This window comes from Canis lupus, chromosome 29 (assembly GCF_003254725.2).
Source record: "Canis lupus dingo isolate Sandy chromosome 29, ASM325472v2, whole genome shotgun sequence".
Taxonomy (NCBI): domain Eukaryota; kingdom Metazoa; phylum Chordata; class Mammalia; order Carnivora; family Canidae; genus Canis; species Canis lupus.
Genome location: NC_064271.1, coordinates 15,627,426 through 15,653,897, shown reverse-complemented (window position 1 = coordinate 15,653,897; position 26,472 = coordinate 15,627,426). Strand labels below are relative to the sequence as shown.

Genomic DNA, 26,472 nt, shown 5'->3' with positions numbered 1-26,472 from the left:
CAGGATCACGCCCTGGACTGAAGGCAGCACTAAACTGCTGAGCCACCGGGGCTGCCCTGTAACAGAATTTAAATTTTGTTTGTAAAGTGGTAAGGTGGTTTTACTCTTTCCTCTGTACTAGGATTATTGTGCCTGCTGCCATCAACTACTGAGATTCTGTATAACAAAAAAACTTGATTCAGAGCTCTAAATCAGTATGACAACAAAGGTTTTAATTGGTAGAATTCCCATGTTGCTATGGTTTTAGAATATTTTTTGTTAGTTATTGATACTTTGTATTTTTTGTTTCATATCTCTTGAAATTCATAGTATTTGAAGAATATGAAGCCCTGATATGTGGATTTCAGTAAAAGAAATGAAAAAAAAAACCCACTTTGCTATATTCCTTGTGATTAAAATTGGCTGGAATTCAAAATGATAAAAGCACAATTGGAGGTTTTGACTATAGTGTTCACATTTTTCTATTGTAAATTTGGTTATACTTTTCCACAGACACAACATTTGTATAAAGAACTCTGGGATAGGCTATTTCCGTCCTGAGAATCCAAAATTATAGACACTGATGTCAATGCAGATGAGGTTAGCCTAATTTGGTCAAGGGAAGGACATGCTGCCTCTCTATATGGATAGCTAAAGGCCATTGCCAAGATTGACAGGTGTCCTGTGGGTGGCAGAGAGCCCCAGGGATAAAATTTGTACTTGGATTACTTCTCTAAAACACCACGATCAAAGTCATGTCTTTTCTTCCTATTGATCACAGTTTTTAGTGAGGTCTGCTTGTAATACTTTAATTTTTCAGATAATTAGTTTTGTTAGCCCCAGAAAGGGTAAAATTTTATACCTTCTTCTTAAAGTATCAAATTCTATTTTTGGAAGCTTAATTGTATCCTGTGCATTAGTTTTTCTAATATAGTCTGTTCTTTTTGTTACTCTGCCATGTTTCACTAGGCAGAGGTGAGAAAAGTTCATGTAAAAGGATATACTTGTTATTAGTGTAAGAGATGCAACTATTTGCTTATGGAATAATAAGTTACATGATCAGACTAGAAAGATTAAGTTTTAGGAGAATTTTCTATGAAATAAACATAATGTAAAGGAGTATTCATACTAATTTGATAACAGCTTTTGCTTTTATTTCATCTTACTGAAATATTTTTATTTTTAATAATAAATTCCTTTAATGGGAGTGCTTGTAACTTATACATATAAGTTAGTAGTAGGTATTTCATATCTCAAAATAAGAAAAAAATTTAAAGCTATTAGGTCCATGCCATGAAGAAAGGTAAGTGTATTGTTTTAAGAAAAAAATTGCATTGCCTGAGATTTTTGTAAGATTTGAGTGATGTGCATGCATCACTAGCAATGAAGGTTCTTTGGGTTTTTTAAGGTAAAAATTCAATAGCTGTTTCTATTCAAATAGAGAATTTTCTAACCTGGGAAGAATTGTGTCTTGATTATCTCTGCATTTCACTGTCAGATATAGAGTAGAAATTTAAGAAGAGGATGCTAGGGAAACCACCTTAGGAAGCCGGCCTATTCACTAGTTTGAAAAATGAAAGCCAAGACCATCACTCTCCTAGGGCTCAGAAAATGTTTCTGAGGGCGCTGCACAAGCATAGCACCAATTCCCTTTATGGACCATTGTGATTTCAGTTAAGTCTATTGTTGGGTTGAAGCTGGAGTGATTAGATCAGTATCATTCTTAAGTCTTAAATATTTAATTCTGATTTGGCTAACATTTATTGGGAGCTTACAAGAGCAAGGTATTCTTGTATAGATGTTACCTAAATCCTGTGAAGGGGAGGAAAATAAGACCCAGCAAAGTGGTGACTTGCCCAGGGTCACTCAGCTCTTGTCAATAAAGCTGGGGAATAAACCCAAGCTCTTGTCTCTAAACCCAATAGAGTTTTGAGGTGGTGGGAATAAACTCGACAGAAATTCACTTAAATGATTTCAGGACTCCCTTTCTTATGACCTTTTCCCCCCTAATTCTTTGTCTTAATTCTGATTCTTTTCTTTTTATCCTGGTCAGTCCTTCCTTTTTAGACTAACTGAAAGTACAGATTCTTGAGCTCACCTTTAATCAAAAATACTTTTATAAAAATATTTAAGTACTGTACCGAAAACAGCAATCTTGTAGTTGATTCTCAAAATTTGACTCTTTAAGCAGCTGAGTGAAAAGGTGGTGTGAAAATGAGTAATCGTGGGCTGAGCATCATGGTAAGGGGCTAATTTGGCATGTGCAGCATGGGCCAGAGCAGCAGGTAATGACCTCAAGCCGTGTCAGCTGCTGGCCCAGGCTCCACGACCCCCTCCCCAAGATTCTGCTGCTCTGTCCTGTTCCTGGAACCTTACTAGATATACATAGAATAATGAAAGATCTGATAATCTCACATCACACCTGGTTTCCTGACAAGAGAGTCTTCTCCATTTGTGCAAGGATTGCATCACAGCTTGTTACTTCAGCAGCAAGAGGAGATATCCATAATGTATAAGGTAGAGTGAGAAATTTATGGCCATGTGTTATGAACGGTTTCAATTTAGGAAAATTTTGATTTAGATCTGCTAATTTAATTTATGCTTCATTTTGACAGGTCTAGAATTAACTTTTCTTTTAAATAAACCCTGTGTACCGAGGATTGGATCATGAAAATAGCATCAACATTACTATTTGACCTGTTTGGGCTGTTTCAAATATTTTAGAACCACCCTTTGTGTACTGTTGCTATGCAGATGCTGTTATCTTGTCGTGACAGTCCTGTCATGTCCTGAGTATTTCTCCAGCCAGCTCCCTCTCTTCATCTCCACCATCCAGGGCGGGCTCATCGCCTCCCTCCTGGACCTCTGTGGTGGCCACTTAACTGCTTGTCCAACTCCTGCTCCACACAGCTAGCCTTGACCAAAACCTGCTAAAGCTCTTTAGGTTGGGAGTAGCTTTTAGGATGAAGGTAAAACACCTTTCCACGGACTCCACTTTTGACTCACCCTGCTCTCCAGCCTCCCCTGTTCCTCCTGTCTCCTCTCACCATGCTTTGTTTCATAGCTCCTTGGCCACCGTGTGTTGCGTCTGCACAGATCGTTCTTCCTGTCCTCTTCATGTGCTTGCCTCTTCGTTTTGGCTCAGGGACATTTCAGGAACTGTGGGAAGAAGTCTGTCTCCTCTTAGGTCACATCCAGACTGTGTTGGCAGTTCTTTCCTCCACCTACTGTACTTGTTCCAGTTGCAGATTTTATATTTATGTTTGTTCGTAGACTTTGATTAAAGTAGATGCTGACTAAACTGTAAGCTTCACAAGGGCAGGAGCCATTTCTGGTTTTACTGGGTGATTATGCCCCTGTCATCTAGCACAGGGCCTGTACATAGAAGTGTAATAAATACTTGCAGAATACTTGAACGAAAGTTTCATCAAAGGCTTTCTCAGCAGTAGTACCTGCAGCCTGCTGGCTGTTATGAGGTCATGAAGGTGGAAGAATGTAGGCACACTTTGCTATTAGCTCACTCACCAGCCAAGGGAGGAAGGTGATATGTACCAAAAATATTGTAATATAAACTAGGTGACAATTAGGACTTATAATATACTATTAATTGTCTGAAAATGCACCGCTAGACTGGCCTATGTCAATAAACCCAAAATGAATGAATTACGATGTTAAACAGGGCATACGATATTTATAAAAGACTCTTAACATTCATAAAATAATCCTAGCTCTAAAAGAAAAAAGTTGAACAAATTTGGTGTTAAAAGCTGAAAAGATAGAATAAAATGCAGTAATATTTTGAAGTGCCAGGACATTATACCTGTGAAGCTGGTCTGTGTGAAAGAAATGAGAAGTTTTGTGTATTGCTAAACGTTTTTTGAAAGTTATGTCAAAGCCCTCTGTTAGTATTATGACGTAGAAGTGTTTGGGGCTAGCCTGAGACCCCTTTAGGTATATTTTGTGAGACTGTTAGGTCAGCCCTCACAAAGGTTTTTTTCTTTCCTCTTCCAACATTACTGAGGCCAGTCTCCCCCAACCCTGGGGTCGTGGCATTAAGCAGGCGCTGGGCAGGAAGGCCGGCTGGCAGCGCATTCTCGGAGGAGTCAGGTGACCCGTTTGGAAGGCAGCTGCCCGAGGTTCAGGGCAGTCAGTTCTCCCCTCGCTTCTGCCTCGGGACAGCTGGCTGTTGTCAAACTCAGAACAAGTCTTCCTTGCTTATTGCCTGCTGGGAGAGGGGGGAGATTATGCAGTGGGCTTTTGATTGTTCCAATGGGAATTACATTGATCTGGTGTCTGGCCGTGGTTCTTCTCAAGTGGATCGCCTCTAAGGTAGGCCATCTTTATTTTTAGGAGAGTGAAATTAATCATCAGTGTATATATTTGGTTGGGGTCGAATTGCTAGGAGTTTCTTCTTTTGCTTCAGTTTTTATTTCTCTGATTAAAAGAGCTATGAATTTTACCTGTCAGCTGAAAAGCTTAACTGTAGTTAAGCGTGTGATTTTTATGCTTCTCCCACCTTTTCCTTCTTTCAGGGGCTTTTTTAGGGTATCATTCCTCATTATCGAAGTAGCTTCCCTCATACCATTCCCTTAAAGAAGTGATATGATTAAAGAAATACACCTTTTAAGATGAAATAATTATTAATTTATACTTTTGGTGTACATATTTTAGATATTCTTTTTGGAAATAATTTACTAATACTTATATGTTGAATGTGTAGTTGTTGAGAATTTTTCAACAGTTATGAACTTTTAAAAAACTAAAAACTACCCTCTATTCTCTGTTAAAGTATTGCTGCTACTAAAAAGTATACCTTACTTATGTTGGGAAAAGTGAGATTATTACATATTTGTTGTTTTTGAACTTGCATTCTGAGTGTCAGGCTTGAGAAATGCTGGCTAGAATGCTAGCCTAGCCATTTGCCATCTGGACAAAAGTCTAAAACTAAAGTAGGAAATAGTTAAGATGGTACCAGTGAAATTATTTTTTTCTATACTTGTATAAAAATGATTATATCTTTCATCTATGATGCAACTTTGTATTAAGAAATTGAAGACTATTAACTTAAAATTTGTAAGGCCATTGGTATTTGCTAAGTAACCCAAAGCATGGAATTCCATAAAGTTAAATTTCTTTTTCAAGCAAGATTTTTAATCCTTGTACGTAATTTTTCACATAATGTTTTAGGTGTCATTGACCTTGACTTGAAGTTGTCTTGATTTCTTAGTATGATTGAAGAAATCTCTTAAAGAAAGATAGTGTACTCAAATTTTTTAGATCTTTGCGTTTTGCAAGAAGCAATTTTGTTGTGCTGACAGCTCTTTACTCCTCTACTCATTGTTTTTAAAAGATTAGCTCACTAGGTTATTGAAGGAAAGTCAAGTTAATATTAATGCATTGAGTTGTGGATGGTTTCAGAGACTTTGACTTTTTTCCTAGCCAGCAAAAAAAAAAAAAAAAAAAGTTTTGATTTTCTTTCTTTCTTTCTTTCTTTCTTTCTTTCTTTCTTTCTTTCTTTCTTTCTTTCTTCTTTTTTTTTTTTTAAAGAGAGAATGCTTGTAGGAGTGGTGGTGGTGGTGGTTGTAGAAGCAGAGAGAGAATCTTAAGCAGGCTCTGTGCCCAGTGCAGAGCCCGACATGGGGCTTGAACTCACAACCCTGAGATCATGACCTGAGCTGAAATCAAGAGTCAGATGCTTAACCAACTGAGCCACCCAGGTGCTCCCCAAAATTAAGTTTCAAAACGAAAAGAACATTGATATTTTATTTTGCAGTATTTTTGAAAAAATATACTGTTTGCATAGGCAAGAAGAATGGAAGGATACTACTATTCCTGTGGATCAATGCAGTGTTTTAATAGACAAACACTAGCATGTTTTTCTAGCATTTGTAAAATGAATATACTCTGAAAGAGCTCATTTTACTACATCAGAGAAAACTGCTTTTAAAACTTTGGCTGCACTTCTGTCTTTTGTAGTCTGTTTCTGTTGTTTGATAATGTTACCAGAAAATTTATTTAGTGCTACTGTGGTTAAGCCCTTTGACCATCAGTTTACTAATCCATAAAATGGGGCCAACAAAACCTATCTTACAAAGGTCTTGTATGGGTTAAGTGAGATTTTATATGAAAGCACCTGTAACATTTTCTGACACAAAGTAGGAATTAAGCAAGTGTTACTTAATATATTATTATTTTTCCCATGTAAGGGAAATAAGCATGCTTTTGCATAATCATTTTAGTGGAGAACTTGAACAAGATAAAAACAGTGGCACTTAAAATATCTTTGCTCAGTTTTTTAAAATGCTTGTCTTTAAAAGTTTTGTATTAACTAATACTGGAACAACTTTGACACCTTTTGTCATTCGCTTCTGTGGAAGAGTGATTCAGGGTGAGTGAGTGTCTGACCAGGGCACTGTGAAGTCCCGTTAATGTAGCAGTGGATCCTTTGGAACCTTGTTTATGCTGCTGTCAGTTTCTGATTGGCTCAGCCTCACCCATGTTTTGACCTATGCTAGTTTGCTTTCCAAGCTATTCCCAGGATGGCTAAATTAGAAGAGTCACGAGTAGAAGCTTCTCAGTTATTTCCATTCACTGGTGAGGTGAGGTGGGAATGTGGATGAGAGCACAAAGTGTTTTGGGACTGACAGCAACACAGGATTTTAATTAAATTTGTTTTACTATTTTTATTAAGAAGAGGATTTTACTAGTATGGTATATGGCTTTTAAATGGTAATCTTTAAAAAAGATGTGTTAAGTCTGTGCTGTAGCGTTGGGGTATAAAGCACATATAACTTTTGTTTAGAGTAATTCCAGCATTTAAACCAAATTTTTATTGTTACAATTCACAATTTGTAGTGTATTTTTCCAAAATGAGTTACTTCAGATTATTCCACCTCAGTTGCTTAGTGAGAGAATATAGTAATACTCATTTTAATCTTGGTTTGTGAGGAGATAAATGAACGAAGCATCACTCAGGATATATCACTCAGGGTTCAGATAGATCAGTTTTAAAGTCCATCCCTTAAAAAAAATCATCTCATTTGGATTTATTTTATAGTCATGTCTTGTGGTTTAGTGTAGCTTTTAAACTATTTGTGGACCAGACTTACTTAAATTAGTAATGAATAGAATAACTTGAATAAGTTGTACTTCACTAAGTAATTTGATATATTTAAAATTCTACTCTTTTGCCAGGTTTTTATTATGATTAATATAGATCCTATCATTTTTATATCTAAATTAATGCCTCTGTAAATAAGTCTTAAGGGATTACCTTAAAATTATTTTAGTAGGTCATAGTTCTAATCTAGATTATGTTCATTAACTAGTTTTTTACTTCTATTATTTTATTTAACAGAGCTGATACTAGTCTTTCTCAGTCCTTAATATGTGAAGTGATAAATGAAATTTTTACATTCCTAATTAGTGGCTTTTTAGTAAATCGTCATCCTACATTAAAAAAATAATGTCAATCACTCTCTTAAAGATGCCTGTTAGAGATGACAAGTTACAGTTCATTTTCATAACCTATTTATTCAAGTTGTTATTGCACACTAGCAGGTTGATAGGTATTGACCATGATGAGCTATTATATAGTGGTATCTGTAGCTTCATTACTATGTCTTGGCTGACAGAAATACTTATTTCCATATATATGCTCTTCAGGGTCCTAGGTTCTCCTCTAATATGGTAGTATTAAGGGGAGACTTGTAATCTAATAAACTAAATATTTTTGAGGAGATCAGACAGGTGTGAGAGGTGCCTTTTATTTATTTTTTTTTAAGATTTTTTATTTATTCATTCAGAGAGAGAGAGACAGAGAGGCAGAGACAGGCAGAGGGAGAAACAGGCTCCATGCAGGGAGCCCGATGTGGGACTCCATCCCTGGTCTCCAGGATCACACCCCAGGCTGCAGGCGGCGCTAAACCGCTGCTCCACTGGTGCTGCCCGAGAGGTGCCTTTTAATACCAAGTGATTACAGGGGCTGTTTGCTCCAAAATAAATAGTTTACCCTGAAATTATTTTAGTTTACACTGCAGTAGGCTTTCTTAGGATAGATATTTTGTTGGTAGAAGACACTTAAAGTGTGATGCTGCCAGGAATGTATTCTGTATGATTTAGTCCCTTGGGATTTGATATCATGCTTTTCTTTATAGATTTCTTTGTAGTGGATTATTTTACTTTTTAATTTGAATTTGGTCTATTTTGTGACTAGATAATAACTACACATACTACAAAATTCAATGGATAAACATTGAAAAGTCCTTCTCATATCTCTGTGTCCCTCAGGCTCTGTGAAGACAACCAGGGTTGAAATTAAGAATTTTATTTTTGTTTGGAACTTCTGTTCCTTTTACATTTCTTGAACTGTTGTTTTCTGTTTTTGTAAGGATACATGAAATCATGTAAGAACTTAATTACATGATAAGCATTAAGGAGATAATAACAGTGATTTGGGGAGCTATATAGCAAAGTACATTCGATTAAGGTTTCAAATAAAGTAAATTTCTTTATAGTGATAGTAAAAAAATTATTTTTCATTGAGATGTCTAGGTGTGTGTTGAAGAATTATAAATCTCATGCCAGTTTTTCAAGGGAAGATCATTAATCAGATATATAAAAATATCTCGTTGCTTTTAATGATTCTTTTGTTAATGAAGTTGAGCATCTTGTCTTGTGTTTATAGGCTTATTTCTTTTTCTGTAAATAGTATGTTTATGTCCTACCTGTTTTTCTACATTATTATTCATCATTTTCTGATTGATTTGTAAAGCACTTCTTGTTCCTTTCATTATTAGATAGGGTAGGGGGAAATCTGCCTATTATCATGTCTGTTGAACTAATTTGATCCATTTTTCATGACTTTTCCACAGGTTTTATAGAACAGTTAGAAAAACCTAATAGGAAGTTTGGTTTGAAGAGATGACATTTCATCTAGAACCCAAGAGATAAGAAGGGAACCGTGATGCAGTGATCCTGGACATGGAAGCAGCAAGTATAAAGCTGCACCTAGGGTACAGTTGAGGAACAGCAAGGAGACCAGTGTGGCTGAGTTGTGGTGGTGAGGAGAGAGTGGGAGAACAAGAAGACTGAGACGTAGGCAGATCATTGAGGCCTTTGGAAATCAGAGCTTGGTATTGGACCTTACTTAGTCCAAGTGTGTGGAGAGCCATTGGAGGATTTTGAGCAGGAACCGAATTGTTCACTCTTGCCTTGATGTGAAGAGTGGACTGGGGGCCCAGAGATGCCTCAGGAAAATCAGTCAGCAGCCCACTGCAAGAGTCCAGGTTAGACATGATACTAGTCCAGGTTAGTCCTGAGACAGAAGGAAGAAGTGGAGATAAAGCACGAGAGAGGAGTATGACCGGGAGAGTGGGCAGAGCTCACGGAGGGGATTTCAGCTCTGCAAATGTTGTTTTAGGGTGTATATTTTAAATTTGTAGTATTTGTTATTTTTATAATAGCTTTATTGAAATACAATTCACATACCATACAATTCATCCACTTAAAAAGTACAATTCAGTAATTTTTAGTGTACTCACAGAGCCGTGTGGTCATTGCCACAGGTAATTTGAGAACATTTCCATCACTGTAGAGAGAAACATGGTACTGTGAGCATTCACTCCCCACCTTGCGCCAGCTCTCCCAGCTCTAGAGAAGCACCAGTCTACTTTCTGCCTCTGGATTTGCCTGTTTGGGACATTTCATATCAGGGGGACCATACACTGCGTGGTCCTTTGTGACTGGCTCTTTTCACTCAACACGCTGTTCTTGGGGATTAGCCGTGTTGTAGCTCATATCAGTACTGTGTACCTTCCTACCTGTCTGAATAGTGCTTGCTGTGTGGATATAGTACATTTTGTTAATATAGTCGTTTTTTGCTGGATATTTGGGTTGTCTTTATTTGGAGTGTTATGGATAATGTTGCAAGATACATTTTTATATGTTTACTTTTAAACACAGAGTGTATTTTAAAATCTCTCAGGGGCACCCTGTTTTTTGTCTTATAGATTTAGTATCACCTCAGATCTTTTTAAGTATACTAATTATATTTTAAAAAATTCTCTTATTTCTTGCTAGCGTCTGGGCCATTTGGTTTTTCATTTTGTTCCATTTATTTCTAGTTTGATGCGTTTCTTCAAATGATGATTCCTGTTTCCTTATTCATTCATGCTTAAATTAAGGAAATGGTAAATAGTTGGACCATGTCTCCTCTTCACTTCTGTCTACTTCTGCAGAAGGTCTCTCCCCAAGTGAGCTTGTCTGACTCTGACATTAACTTTCTATTTACTGCACGTTCCTTACTCTCTGTACCCACTCTTATGGCATTGCTTAATCATAATTGTCTTCCTCATAACTAGAGATTTTATTTTATTTATTTATTTTTTTTTTAATTATTTATTCATGAGAGACAGAGACAGAGAGAGAGGCAGAGACACACAGGCAGAGGGAGAAGCAGGCTCCATGCAGGGAGCCTGACATGGGACTCGATCCCAGGTCTCCAGGATCACACCCTGGGCTGAGGGCAGGCGCTAAACCGCTGTGCCACCCAGGCTGCCCATAACTAGAGATTTTAAAAGCAGAAGTCATATCTGCTCTTAAAAAATTTCTCAAAATTTCCTTTGGTGTATCCATCTTCCGCACAGTGCTTTACAAAGAATAAATAATAAATGTTTGTTAAATTTCATATCACATTTAATTAGCATGTGTTAAAAATGTGTGTATTTTTTTTTCTAGAGGCGTGGAGCTATTTCCTATGACAGTTCTGACCAGACTGCGTTGTACATTCGTATGCTAGGTAAGCAGTATTTATTTTGTACCAAAATCCATTAATTTTATTATCACATAGTCTTAACTTGGGATTGAGATCATTTTCATTCGGTTGCTCTTCATCACTGTTTGCAATAGGAAATAATCAATAATTTTGAAATTAGAAGTCTTGAAACCAATATTGAATGTAATATGAATAAAGATAGGTATTTTAGAGTAATTGAGAAATCTCCAGCTTGATAACTGGGACTCTGTCATAAGTGTACAATTTTAAATTGAATTCTGAGTATTCTTCATAAAAATAATTTTAGACTTGTAGAGTTGATAAAATACTAAAAAGATGTCCATGCTAGCATAGAGAAGGATGAAGTCACAAAATACCTGACCATATAGTCCTGTCACTGGATGTATTAATTGCTCTCACTTGTCTGGCAAGGAGGACCGTTTGTCATCTTCCAGTCTCAGTTCTTAAATTTTTCACGTATTATTCAAGTCCATAAGGTAAAATGAATTTAGATTGTGTATACATGTATAATTTTCTTTCTCTTCTCCCTCTCTTTGCCAGATTTCTCTCCTCATCACGCACTCCTCAATCCCTTGAACTTTAAATCATACTATTAAAGATGTACAATTAAGATTCCAACAGGCAGATTTACTTCTCTTTTCTTAAAGGAGTCTTCTGTGACTTCTTTCATGCTCGGAATTCCTCCCTCAACTTCTAAGATATTGAGCCATCCATAGTCTTCACCTTTCTCTGGGTGTTTAGTTTGTTTTTGCCTCTTTGACTAATTCTTATTCATCTTCTTAAGCCCAAGTGTTCTCCTGTGCCCCATTTTTGCTCTTCTTCCTTTCTTCCCTCTTTAATTTACCTTGTGTGTCTGTCTCAGCTCCATTCTACTCTGGTACAATTTTTTCCCCAATAGGGTGTGGTCTTTTCCTCTTTTTTTTTTTTTTTTTTTTTTGGTGGAGGATGCGGGCATCGAGGTCTTTTCCTCTTTACTGTCTATGTCTCTCTCCACAAATATATTTGAGATTCTGCTCTCCTGAAAACAGAACTTTATTTTTTTGTAAATTTATTTTTTATTGGTGTGCAATTTGCCAACATATAAAATAACACCCAGTGCTCATCCCATCAAGTGCCCCCCTCAGTGCCCGTCACCCAGTTACCCCCACCCCCCGCCCACCTTCCCTTCCCCCGCCCCTAGTTCGTTTCCCAGAGTTAGGAGTCTCTAATGTCTGTCTCCCTTTCTGATATTTCCCACTCATTTTTTCTCCTTTCCCCTTTATTCCCTGTCACTATTTTTTATATTCCCCAAATGAATGAGACCATATAATGTTTGTCCTTCTCCAGTTGACTTATTTCACTCAGCATAATACCCTCCAGTTCCATCCATGTCGAAGCAAATGGTGGGTATTTGTCGTTTCTAATGGCTGAGTAATATTCCATTGTATACATAAACCACATCATCTTTATCCATTCATCTTTCGATGGACACCGAGGCTCCTTCCACAGTTTAGCTATTGTGGACATTGCTGCTATAAACACTGGAGTGCAGGTGTCCTGGTGTTTCATTGCATCTGTATCTTTGGGGTAAATCCCCAGCAGTGCAATTGCTGGGTCATAGGGCAGATCTATTTTTAACTCTTTGAGGAACCTCCACACAGTTTTCCAGAGTGGCTGCACCAGTTCACATTCCCACCAAGAGTACAGGAGGGTTTCCCTTTCTCCACATCCTCTCCAATGTTTGTGGTTTCCTGCCTTGTTAATTTTCCCCATTCTCACTGGTCTGAAGTGGCATCTCATTGTGGTTTTGATTTGTATTTCCCTGATGGCAAGTGATGCGGAGCATTTTCTCATGTGCTTGTGAAAACAGAACTTTAAACTCATATATTTTTTTAACTCTATAGAACATCTCCATATAAATGTATTATGGGCACCTCACATTTAATCAAGCAGAGGCACATAGGTAGAGGCAGGGAGGCAAGCTAAGAAGCGAATACAGGAACAAAACTTATGTGTTCCCAAGGCTCTTCATTTTTCAGTCTTTTGCCATCTCAGAGCACATAACTCTCCATTCTTCTGGTTGTCAGATCAGAAACTTACAGATCTTTTTGATTCTTATTTTTGGTCTACTCCATGTTTGCTTCATCAGCACATTCTCTTGGCTGATATCCAGAATTTCACCACCCTCATGCTGTTACTACCAAGATCTAAGCCACGGTTATTTTTTTTTTGTTGTTGTTAATTTATTTGTTAATTATAGTCGCATTGTTGTACATTAGATCTCCAGAACTTATCCTGCATAACTGACACTTGTTTCCCCTTGAACTTCGTCCCATGTCTGCCCCCCACCAAGCCATAGTTATTGTTTCATTTCTTGCACTCGCTTCTTAGCTACCTAAGAAGCTACCTACCTGCCTCTGCTTGATTAGTCTATGTGGCCAAAGTGAACCTTTTGAAACATAAGTTAAATCAATCTCACTCCTCCATTCAGAATCTTTTGATGGTTTTCTGTCTTAGATGAATGGCCAGAGCTATCATGATGGTCCACGAAGGTCCATCATCAAGTGGCCCTCTCTGACCTTACTTCTCCCTCACCTCACTCTAGCCATACTGGCCTCTGCTTGAAGTTGAGCATGCCTAGCATGCCCTCTATCTCAGGGTATTTTATTGGTTCTTTCTTTTGCCCGGAAACCTCTTCCTCTAGATAGCCACATGGCTCACTGCCTCACTTCTTTCAGGCCTCTGCTCAGATGCCTCCTTTTCAGTAAAGTCTTCTCTGACCATGCTACTGCGTCTGTCCTCCTCTACTTCTCCCCCACCCATTCCTCTTTGCTTGCTTTAATTATCTCCTGGTTACTTATTACCATCTTCCATAGAATGAATTCTTTTTAAGATTTTGTTTATTTGACAGAGCACAAGCAGGGGGGAGCAGCAGAGGAAGAGGGAGAAGCAGGCTCCCAACTGAGCAGGGAGCCCAGGATCATGATCTGGGCTGAAGACAGATGCTTAACTGACTGAGCCACCCAGGCCTCCTCCATAGAATGAAATTCTTATTTGTATATTATTTGTCTCCATGAAATGATAAGCTTCGTGCAGACAGGGACTTTATGTGTCTTGTTCATTGCTGTATTTGCAGTGCCTGATGTGTAGTGGGTGTTCAGTAAGAATTTGTTGCAGGGAAAAGGAAACCCCACATGAGAGAGTTGATAAATCATTGTGGAATGACACCATGAAGGAGATGATGGCTTGCCTTAGAGAAACAAAATGTGAGCAAGAAGGCCTTGCAGAATTCAGGGGCACAGGGGCAGGGACTGAAGACCTAAAGGTTATGAACTTGGAGGCTCTGAGAGTATAGTGGGGAAAGTGCTGTCTTTGGAGTCCAAAGAGCTAGGTTTAAATCCTGACTCACCCTTTACACTAGCTTCGTGGCACAGGCAGGCTACTTAACTTCTCAAAGTCTCTGATTCTTCATCTGTAAAATGGGGACTAAGATTCCTACCTCTCAGAGTTGCTTAGAGAGTTAAATAAAATAGTGCCTATAAGACACAAAAAGAATGTCTAGTACATGGTTATGGTGGTTATTTTGTTGTGTAGAGAAGTGATCTGAAAGTCATATGAATACATGTAGAAACAATACTGAGCTTATAAAGGCCAAAGTTTAAGACCCAACTGAAGGCCGTGTGTGTGTGTGTGTGTGTGTGTGTGTATACACACCCCCACACACACCCACACACACACAAAATCAGTGAGAAAAGAGAAGATCAATCAAATTGAACATTTAAGGCACAATCTTTTAACATTTTATTTTTCTGTACATTTATAAACATTTTTTTAATTTTTTTATATATTTTTAAAAAATATTTATTTATTTATGATAGCCAGAGAGAGAGAGAGAGAAAGAGAGAGAGGCAGAGACACAGGCAGAGGGAGAAGCAGGTTCCATGCACCGGGAGATTCGATCGTGGGATTCGATCGTGGGTCTCCAGGATCGCGCCCTGGGCCAAAGGCAGGCGCCAAACCGCTGCGCCACCCAGGGATCCCACGTTTATAAAATTGTGCTTGAGAATGGGTCATGTAATTTCTTTCATATTTCTGACAGTATGGTGCTAGGCACAGGGTAGACCCTTAATATCTTCCTCTCTGGATTTTAGTTTTGTGCTGAGGATTTTTTTTAACTAAATGTGAATATTAGATATTAGGTTGGAGGAACACCTGGGTGGCTCAGTGGTTAAGCATCTGCTTTTGGCTCAGGTTGTGATCTGGAGGTCCTGGGATTGAGTCCCACATTGGGCTCCCCACAGGAAGTCTGCTCCTCCGTCAGCCTATGTCTCTGCCTCTCTCTCTGTGTCTCTCATTTTTTTTTCTCTTAAAAAAAAAAAGATATTAGTTTGGATTGTCATATATTTGTCATGTTTCTGAATGCTAACTTTAAAAGTTAGATTGTAATTATTGTTATTATTATTATTATTATTATTGTAGAGGTAGATTTAAAAAAAGCTTATCTAGCCTAACAATTCAGTACTGAAAATTTATAAATCCCTTCAAATAAATTAGCTCTTAACTACTTATTCCATATATATCATTAGTGAACCAGTACTTATGAGTATGATACCATTAAACCTTCATTGCTTATGGGAGCTTCTTCCCAAAATGGCAGCCTTCTAAGCTTATGTTTTATACTTCATTTTGTCCAGGAGATGTACGCGTAAGGAGTCGAGCAGGATTTGAATCAGAAAGAAGAGGTTCTCATCCATATATTGATTTTCGTATTTTTCATGGTAAGTGTTGGCATATACAGTATTTCTCTTAGGCTTTTGGTAACCTTCAGATTTTTAGAAAAATACAAAGGAAAAAGAAAAAAGTTATGTTTGAAATGTTTTAAAAACATTGGGTCATGATAAATGACACATTATTTTAGATAATGTTAGTAAATGCTTAGAGGCAATTAGAATTGTAAAGTATAAAATATGAAAGCTGATACAATTTTTCTTCTCCTTTCCAATTGAAATGTGACATTACTTTGGTACATTTTTTCTCTTCCTGATACATATATGTGCAAAATGTTTAAAGTTGTTGTATTCCATGTGTTTTGTCTTCACTACTCTAGATAAAATGTTTTTGTGCAAATGACATAAGAGATTTTCATAGTTAAAAAGGTGTATCTTGGCTTATTTGAAAATATACCACCACCTTTAAAGATATTTCATAGAATGCATATTTTGAAAACAAACATTGTGTGAGTTTGGCCCATAAAGGAGAAAATGGGAAAAAGAGAACTTAAACAGTAAGCACATTACCTGTTTTTGGAGGAGCACCACTTTTGGTAATGTTGGATAAATCATTTGGATTAACACTCCAGTTTAAAAAAACTAGAAAGACTGGACAAAATATGGAAAACATGTATTTGAGTATATCAGAATGCTGTTAAGGCAGAGATGAACCTGGTATTTGGGCTACTTTCCCCCTTAGTAGCATCTGCTGATTCTGGGAAAGATGGATGAAAGCTGAGCAGAATTTCTGATGGACACTTAAAATTAGAAAAACAAAAATAGCTGTTGATACCCCACCAAAGTTGGGGCACTGGTCCTGGTAAACCTTCTGTGCTCTAATTGGAACCCCAAAGTTCTTTACCTTAGGAAATCCTCGCTGTAAAACGTCTCAATCAGTGATTAGATCAAGATGATCTGTACCTTCAGAACCTCTAGCGACGTACTTGAAGTAAATGTTAATCCTCTTTGAAGAAAGGTAGTAACATTACCCTAAGTCTCAAATCACCTCTAAATTTTTCATATGCATATTAAGCACTGAATTAAAAATAAAAAAGGCAGGGAACCGAGGTGGCTCAGTGGTTTAGCGCGCCACCTTTGGCCCAGGGCGTGATCCTGAAGACCCGGATGGAGTCCCATGTCGGGCTCCCTGCATGGAGCCTGCTTCTCCCTCTGCCTGTGTCTCTGCCTCTCTCTCTTGCTCTCTGTGTGTCTCTCATGACTAAATAAATAAAATCTTTAAAAAATAAAAAAAAGGCGAAAGGAGATAAGAGTGTGATCAAAAATGAAAAGGAAACAACAGTAGAAACAGCCACAGGAAATTCTAATGATGGAATTATTTTACGTGAGCTTCAAAATAACATAATGATGCTGATGGAGGAAAAAAGACAGGATTGAAAATTTCAGTAGAGGACTGCAAATTGTAAAAAAAAATTTTTTTTTAAAGTCAAATGAATACTTAAGACTAAAAATAACATACTTTAATAAGAACTCATTGGCGTTGGTTTTAACAGCAAATAAGACCAAAATACAGAGAGAATTAGTGGATTAGAACATTAGGTCATAAGGAAACAATTTAGAATGAAACACAATGAAGCAAGAGGTAGAAAATACAGAAAAGACATGTGGAATGTGTTCCAGTTATCTATTGCTCTGTATCTGTCAAGAATTGTGAAGAATCTAAGATTTTACGTATAAATTAACAAGTTAGCCTGTTACTGCATCTTGGATGCTGGCAGAAGAGAGAAAGCTCCTGGGAAAGACATAGAGGACTTTATTATTCATGGCACAGCCAGCAACTTGAATGTATATTGTGTCAATTCTTCTAGCCCCACACATCCACAGTGGCAACGTAGAGGATTTTATGTGGATACTATGCACACAGTGGATTTGTGTTATATCAGGGAGCTTGGGGAACATACTGCTATTTGTTCCAGCAAAAGATGTACTTATCCTTCCAGGTTGCTAGCTGCAAACACAACCCTGAGAAATGGCCCAGGTAAGGATTGGTCGGGGCTTGGCATTCTTGGCACACCCAACCAGAACATGCAGGGACACTCAGGAGTGTCCACTATGAAGGATTACCTCTTCCAATAGTGACAAATGACTCCAAAACATACTGGCATAAAACAACTGTTTTTTATGTTCATGATTCTGAGGGTCAGGATTTAGTTAGTATATCAGGTTTGATTTGCCTGTGTCCCACAATGTTCTGATCTTCAACAGGGGTGGCTCCACTAGGTCCATATGTCTGGGACCTTGCTTCTTCTCCACATGTCCTCCTCTGGGGCTGGAACATCTAAGATGACCTCTGCGCTCTTATATCTGGTGCCAGGGTAGGGTGGCTGGAATTTCTGGAGCTGGCCAACGTTTTTCTTACCATAAATGGCAGTCTTAGGGTAGTTGGACTTCTTCCATGGCAGCTGCTGCCTTCCCCTAGAGCAAGCATTCCAAGAGAGGAAGTATGGGAACACCTGGTCTCTGACGACGAGGGCATGGACACTGTCACAGCATCACATTTTCATATTCTGATGATGAGCTGTGTCACATAGCTTGTCCAGATTCATGCAAGAGGACATTGATCCCACTTGTCAAAGGGAGTAAGGTAAAAAAAAAAATTTTTTTTAATTTATTCATGAGAGAGACAGAGAGAGTGAGAGGCAGAGACATAGGCAGAGGAAGAAGCAGGCTCCCTGCAGGGAGCCTGATGTGGGACTTGATCCTAGGACCCCAGGATCATGATCTGAACCAAAGGCAGATGCTCAATAACTGAGTCACCCAGGCATGCCTGGTCAAAAAAATGTTTAATCTTCTATCCTTAATCTGGCACAAAATGTGTTGAAAGTCATTAGGGTCCCAGGAAAGGAATGGGAAATTATAGCAGAAGTAGTCCTTGGAAAGATAATACCAAGATATCTCTAAAGCTTAATAAAGCACATTAAGGTACAGATTCAAGAAGCATTATGAATCTTAAGTACAGAAGCATTAAAAGAAAATCACAATATATTAGCAATATAATAAAACTGAAAACTGAAATCAGAAAGGATTTTTTTTTTTGAAACAAAATAAATGAGGAAAGGAGTGGGGTAAAGGGAGTCCAACCAAGAAACAGACTTTTAATTCTGGAGAACAATCTGATGATTACCAGAGGGGGAAGTGGGTGGGGAAATGGGTGAAACAGGTGATGGGGTTCAAGGAGGGCACTTACTGTGATGAGCACCAGGTGACGTATGGAAGTGTTGAATCACTATATTGTACACTTGAAACTAATATTATATGGTATGTTAACTAACGAATTTAAGTAAAAACTTAAAAATATATGGGGCATTCTAAACATGAGAATAAACTCTTTTCTAAAATGGAAAAGTAAAATAAATAAATTAATTTTTAAAAGTAGTGAGAAAGAAAATTACCTTCAAAGAAACAGCTATAAGATTGCCAGAAACAGATTCTATTTTGTTTTCTACAGAAACTAAGAAGCTAGAAGATAAAGGGAAAGATAGGTTCAAAGTGATGGAAAAAAATAAATGTCAAACTAAAATTTCACCCATAAACTCTTCTAGAGGAGAAAAGGAAAGGACTTCACAACTTACTGTGTAAAGCCAGCATAATCTTGATATAAAACTTGACAAGGATATTACAAGAATAGAAAATTATAGCCACTATCACTCACAAATATAGAGGAAACATCCTAAGTAACATACTATCAAATCTGCCATTTATAGGAAAAAATATATTTTGACCCAATTTCTGTTTTCCCAGAAATGTAAGATTGGCTTAACATTAAAAAACCAGTCATTGTAATTCACCATATTAATAGAAAAAGGAAAAAATAGAATAAAGGAGAAAAGTCATGGAAAGACCAATATATAAAGGTACCGTTTATCACCTTTCTTATTCAGTACTTTTTTTGGAGTTTAGCCAGTATAGTAATTCAAAGAAAAGAAACAAGATAAAAGGATTGAGAAAGAAGTGTCATTATATATGGATGATGTGATTGTGTACTAAGAAAACTATGAGGAGTAGCAAATGAATTTAGCAAGTTTGCTTGGTTTTATTTTCTATAAAGCAGAATTGACAGAAATTGAAATAACATAATTTAAATTTACATCAATGAAAGATGAAATACATAAGCATCAGTCTAATAAAAGATGTGTAGGACTCTGCATAGAAAACTACATAGAGGAAAAAAAAAAGAAAGAAAGAAAACTGCAAAAAAAAAAAAAAAAAAGAAAGAAAACTGCATAGAGGAACACCTGAGTGGCTCAGTGGTCGAGTGTCTGCCATTGGCTCAGGTCGTGATCCTGGGGTCCCACATCGGGCTCCCCATGGAGAGCCTGCTTCTCCCTCTGCCTATGTCTCTGTGTGTGTGTGTGTATGTGTGTGTCTCATGCATAAATAAAGTCTTAAAAAAAAAAAAGAAAACTGCATAGAAAAAAAGATACTACAGAGGAAAAGAAGACCTAAACAAATGGGAATACATACTATTGTTCATAGATTGGAAGATTCAATATTTTAAAGATGTTAGTTTCTCTTGAATTGACCTATAGGTTTAATGAAATCACAAAAAAAGTCCAAGCATTTTTTTTTCTCCCTTTGGTAGAATTGAGATGCTGATTGTAGAACCTATATAAAAATTGAAAAAGCCCAGGGGTTGCCTGGCTGGCTCAATGGAGCACGTGACCCTTGATCTCAAGGTTGTGAGTTCGATCTTTGTGTTGAGTGCAGAAATCACTTTTAAAAAAACTAAAGAAAGGAAGGAAGAAAGAAAAGAACCCAAATTAGTCAAGACAATCAGAAAAATAGGAACCATATTATAGAAATTACTCTTCCCAGAGGTGCCTGGGTGGTTCATTTGGTTAAGTGTCTGGTGTGACTCTTGACCTCAGCTCAGGTCTTGATCTCAGTCAGGGTCATGAGTTCAAGGCCCATGCTGAGCGTGGAGCCTACTTTAAAAAAAAAAGTTACTCTCAAATATAAAGACTTACCATAAACTATAGTTATAATTTTGAATTAGAGTGATACTGGATCAAAGCCTGACAAATAGGATAATAAAACATTGTAAAGTTCAGAAACAGATTCACACATATTGTGGGTGTTTGATTTGTGACAAATATGGTAATGCATTATGGAAAAGATTATCTTCTAAATAAATGGTGCTGAATCAGTTGGCTACCTATGCAGAGAAAAAAATGAATCTTGACCTTTAGTAGTAAAAAAATCAAATTTGGGTATATTTAATGTTCCAAATTATACTGGTAAGTCAGATAAGATGAGGAATAAGAATTGATTTTTTGATGAGGTGGTTATGGGGAAAGCCTGATTATTGAATGAATATAAGCGAGAACAAGGAGATAGATATAGCAAGTACAGACAACTTAAAGACTTTCAATGCAAAGAAGAGAGGCAGCTGATAGGGCTAGAAGGATCACTAAAGCTGGCAATTAATAACCAATTAAGTTCTGATATAAGTACTTCTTTTTTTTTTAAATTTTTATTTATTTATGATAGTCACACAGAGAGAGAGAGAGAGAGAGAGAGGCAGAGACAAAGGCAGAGGGACAAGCAGGCTCCATGCACCGGGAGCCCGACGTGGGATTCAAACCCAGGTCTCCAGGATCGCGCCCTGGGCCAAAGGCAGGCGCCAAACCGCTGCGCCACCCAGGGATCCCTGATATAAGTACTTCTTGAGTCAAAGAGGAGATGGAAACTGATTTTGAAGACTTTTATTTTTTTTCTTAAGATTTTATTTATTCATGAGAGACACGGGGCAGGCGGGGGGTTGGGGTTGCTGGTGGCAGAGACACAGGCAGAGGGAGAAGCAGGCTCCATGCAGGGAGCCTGACATGGGACTCATCCCAGGTCTCCAGGATCAGGCCTTGGGCTGAAGGGTGACGCTAAACGCTGAGCCACCCAGGCTGCCCAATTTTGCAGACTTTTAAAAAGTGATGAATAAAGATTACATATAAAAACCTGTGAAAATTCAAGTGAAATCTGGTTAAAACAGTGATACAGGAAAATTCATAGCATTAAAAATACCTATGTTAATAAATAGGAAAAAATGAAATAAGTGAATTAAATAGTCAAGTTCAAGAAGAAAAAGAATAAGAAAGTATACCTAAGAAAAGATGAAGGTAGCAATTAGTGAAGATAAAAAACAGAAATTAATGAGTTTAAAAAACAAAATAAAAATAAACTAAGAACTGGTTCTTTACAACAAAATAGATAAACTGCTGGCTGACTTAATCAGTGATTAAATTAAGCTAAGTTGAATACTTAAAAACTAAGGAGGAGTGGGAGATTCTCATAGGAACAAGGGAAATTAAAGAATAAAAATAGACTACTTATTCTTATTAATTTTTTGTTTATGAAAATGTTTTTAAATAGAAGTGTTATTTATGTTAACATGGGTCTATTATATTTTTAACAAAACTTTATTTTCTAGAGCATTCTTAGGTTGAGAGTAAAATTAAGAGGAAGTACAAGGATATCTCCATATCCCCATACCACAAATGCATAGCCTCTTCTATTATCAACATCACCAAGCAGTGGGATATATTTGTTACAATTGGTGAACCTACATTGACAATTCATAATCCCCAAAGTCTATAGTTTACATTAGGGTTCATTCCAAGTGTTGTACATTCTGTGGGTTTGGACAGAGTATTTTCACTGCCCTAAAAATCCTTTGTGCTCCACCTCTTCATCCCTTCATAGCTTTTTGCCTTTTCCAGAATATCATATGGTTAGAATCATACTGTCGGTAGCTTTTTCAGATTGGCTTCTTTCACATGGATAATATGCATTTTAGATTACTCCTTATCTTTTCATGACTTGATAACTCATTTCTCTTTAGCACTAAATAATATTCCATTGTCTGAATGTACCACAGCTTATTTATCCTTTTACCTAGTGAAGGACATCTTGGTTGCTTCCAGGTTTTGGCACTTATGAATAAAGCTGCTACAAACATCCATGTGCAGGTTTTTGTGTGGATGTAAGTTTTTTACTTCTTTGGGTAAATACCAAGGAGTGTGATTGCTGGATTATATGGCAGAAAGTATGTTTGGTTTTGTCAGAAACTACCAAACTGTCTTCCAAAGTGGCTGTACCATTTTGTATGAGGAATGAGGGGGGAATTTCTGTTACTCCACATTCACATCAACATTTGGTATGGTGAGTATTTTGGATTTTAGCCATCCTAATCAGTATGTAGTGGTATCTTGTTTTAATTTGAAATTCCCTGTGGATCATCTTTTCATATGCTTATTTGCCATCTGTGTATCTTCTTTGATGAGGTATCTGCTAAGGTTTTAGCCTATTTTTTAATCAAATTGTTTTCTTATAGAATTTTGAGTTATTTGGGCACTTTGGATAATAGTCCTTTATCAGATGTGACGTTTGCAAATATCTTCTTCCATTCTGTGGCTCGTCTTCTCATTCTTTTGACTCACTATCTTTTGCAGAGCAGAAGTTTTTAATTTTAATGAAGTTCATCTAAAACCATTTTCTTTCACGGATCATACATGTCTTTGGTGTGATTTCTTTCTTTTTTTTTTTTTTTTTTAAAGATTTTATTTATTTATTCATGAGACACACAAAGAGAGAGGCAGAGACAGAGGCAGAGGGAAAAGCAGGTTCCATGCAGGGAGCCCAACATGGGACTTGATCCGGGGACTGCAGGATCACACCCTGAGCTGAAGGCAGATGCCCAACCACTGAGCCACACAGGCGCCCCTTTAGTGTGATTTCTGAAAAGGCATTTTCTTCTCTGGGTTGTCTAGATTTTCTCCGGTGTTATCTTCTAGGAGTACTGTGGTTTTGTATTTTATATTTATGTCTATGATCCATTTTGAATTAGTTTAGGTCTATGATCCATTTGAATTTTTTGCATGTGGATGTCCAGTTGTTCCAGCACGTTTTGTTTAAGAGACTATCTTTGCTCCAATGTATTGACTGTGCTCCTTTGTCAATGATCACTTAGCTATATTTATGTGGGTTTATTTCTGGGCTTTCTGCTTTGTTTTACTGATCTATTGGTCTCTTCTTTTGCCAGTACCATACTGTCTTGATTTTTGTAGCTTTATAGTAAATCTGGAAGTCGGGTCGTATCAGTCTTCCAACTTAGTTTTTCTCCTTCAATAATGACTTGGCTAGCCTGGGTCTTTTGCCTCTCAGTGTAAACCTTATAATCAACTTGTTGATATCCATAAGGTAACTTACTGGGATTTTGATTGGGATTGCATTGAAACCGTGGATCAAGTTGGAAAGAACTGACATCTTGACGATACTGAATCTTCCTATCCATGAACATGGAATATCTCTTATTTAGTTCTTTTTTGATTTCTTTCATCCCAGTTTTATAGTTTTCTTCATATAGGTCTTATACATATTTTATTAAATTTATATCCAAGTATTTCACTTTAGAGGGTGCTAACATAAATGATATTTTGTTTTTAATTTCAAATACCATTGTTTATTTCTGGTATATAGGGAAGCAATTAACTTTTCTTTATTAACCTGTATCCTGCAATCTTGCTATACTAATTGTTTAAATTAGTTTTAGGAGGGCTTTTTGTTTATTCTTTTAGATTATCTGTATAGACAATCATGTCATCTGTGAGCAAAGAAAGTTTTGTTTTTTCCCTTCTATTCTGCATGTTTTCTTTTCTTTCTTACTGCATTAGCTAGGACTTCTAACATGATGTTAAAAAGAATGGTGAGAGGGACCTTCTACCTAATTGTAGTGGGAAACTTTCAAGTTTCTTATTAAGTATTTTCCTTGTGGGGTTTTTGTAGACATTCTTTATCAACTTTAAGAACATTCCCTATATTCCTAGTTTACTGCGAATATTTATCATGCATGGGTGTTGGGTTTTGACAAGTGCCTTTTCTGTGTTTATTGGTATGATCATTTTTTTTTTAAGTCTGTTGACTTGTTGGATTACATTAATTGATTTTTTAATGTTGTACCAGCCCTGCATACCTGGGACAAATCCCACATGGTTTTAGTGTATAATTCTTAATACTTTTTTGGGATTTGATTTGCTAATATTGTGAGGATTTTTGCACCTGTATGCATAAGAGATACTGGTCTGTAGTCATCTTTCTTAGAACATCTGTGCCTGGTCTTAGTATTAATGTTGGCCTCAGAGTGAATTAGAAGTATTCCTTTCCTCTGTTTCAGTCTTCTGAAAGAGATTGTGAAGAATTGGTAGAATTTCTTCTTTAAGGGTTCAGCAGAATTTACCAGTGAACCCATCTGGGCCTGATGTTTTCTGTTTTGGAAAGTTATTAATTATTGATTCCATTTCTTAAATATAGGCCTATTCAGATTGTCTGTTTATTCTTGGGCGAGTTTTGGCAGACATTTACTGTGAGAACCTAGTCAGACCACTGGAAGTAAATCTCACAAAATATTAGACTTCCCCACAACTCGGTTTCAGACTTCTCCACACTGAGCTTTCAGAAATTTATCAGTTTGGGATGCCTGGGTGGCTCAGCGGTTTGAGCATCTACCTTTGGTTCAGGGTGTGACCCCGGGTCCAGGGATCGAGTCCCTCATCGGGACCTTCAGAGGGAGCCTGCTTCTCTCTCTGTGCCTCTGCCTCTCTGTGTGTCTCTCATGAATAAATAAATAAAATCTTAAAAAAAAAGAAATTTATTAGTTATAGTTCAGATATCCCTACCCTGGTACTAATTCCCAAGGAGGTTTCTGTTTGTGTCTGTGCTCCAATAAAGTTATTCTCTCTAATCATCTGTTGGTCTCTCCAGTCTTGAGGGCAGTGGTTTGCACCATGTCCTCACCTCTTTTATGGATCCTAGAAGAGTTGTTGATTTTTCAGTCTGTTCAGCTTTTTACTATTGTTAGTGGCAGCTTCCAAACTTCTTATATGTGGATACAGAAACTGGAAGTTCTCTTATGCTATTTTGAAGTGAAATGACAAATAAGTATTTACAGATTTTGTTTTAATTTCCATCATGGTAAATATCAGTAGCTGTAACTCACATAAACTAAAAGTTCTTTGGGGCATTCAGTAATTTTAAAAGTGTGAAGTAGTTGTGAAAATCAGCATGTTTGAGAAAGTTGCACAAGAGTTAACCTCTCTAAAATCGTGAGGTCTAGACATTTCACAAGCAGTTTCTTCTGGATTTTAAGAAGCAAGTATACTCTTACTATAAATGTCTGTAAAAAAAAAAAAGTTCAAAAAAATATTAGCAGAAGGATTCCAACAGCATAAAAGAACAATAATCCAGCCTTAGTGGGCTTATTTTAGAGAGGAACGCAAGCATGACTTAATACCTAGGTTTGACGGGCTCTTTTGTAGCAATATATTTATAACATTGGTTGCTTCTTAGGAGGAAATGAGTGGCTTGAGAAAAAGACAAAGGCATTTTTTGTTGTAGGCCCTTTTGAATTATTGATCCATTGAATGTATTATCATTAAAAAGTTTAAGTAAAATTACTTATAAATATTATAATATACAAAGATTGGCTGTGATAGGGATATCAGTAAAAAGATCAAGTCTAACTATTGACATTATTATAAAGAAAGGTGTACAGATATATTGGAAGTCTCTAGTATAACTCCTTGTATTTCACTGAATTTAGTAAAATTGAGGATTTGAAAAATATAATAGTTATAATGTATCAGTTTTAAATGAGGGACATAATGGGACATTTTGTTGGGACAGGGAAGTTAGGAATGATCAAATTGTTGGAAGTAATTTAGTGGAATAAAAATAGGATGGATACCTTCTAAATCATAACAAACCCAGGAGCAAAGGACAAAATGAGAGCAGACCAAAGATATTGATGATAGTAATAAAGGTAAAGGGATAAATTTTCCTTTTAAGGGATGAAGATGATCAGATTAGGTAAAAAATGAAACCTAATGACAAAGAATGGTTGAAAACAATACGAAGCAGTACCAGGCCTGAAGGTGTTAAGTT

At 37.0% G+C, this 26,472-nt stretch overlaps 1 protein-coding gene and 1 long non-coding RNA gene across 11 annotated transcripts in view; one reads left to right on the top strand and one right to left on the bottom strand.

Moving 5' to 3' along the window:
- The window catches only part of LOC112678541 (uncharacterized), a 47,203-nt gene extending 43,699 nt beyond the window's left edge, over window positions 1–3,504 (bottom strand). For 3 of the 4 annotated variants that reach the window (XR_004810615.2, XR_003147653.3, XR_003147652.3), the window contains exon 1: window positions 2,121–2,332. This is a non-coding gene — a long non-coding RNA (uncharacterized LOC112678541). Of the gene's footprint in view, window positions 1–2,120; window positions 2,333–2,985 lie in introns of those variants that run through there. The other variant, XR_004810617.2, reaches the window with a different exon arrangement.
- Window positions 1–26,472, top strand: part of PDE7A (phosphodiesterase 7A) — a 317,331-nt gene that overhangs the window by 245,139 nt on the left and 45,720 nt on the right. For 5 of the 7 annotated variants that reach the window (XM_049103832.1, XM_049103830.1, XM_049103831.1 and 2 more), the window contains 2 exons: window positions 10,717–10,777; window positions 15,448–15,531. In XM_049103832.1, the coding sequence (XP_048959789.1) occupies window positions 10,717–10,777; window positions 15,448–15,531 (145 nt within the window). Of the gene's footprint in view, window positions 1–2,927; window positions 2,949–4,080; window positions 4,309–10,716; window positions 10,778–15,447; window positions 15,532–26,472 lie in introns of those variants that run through there. The other 2 variants (XM_049103834.1, XM_025477854.3) reach the window with 2 other exon arrangements.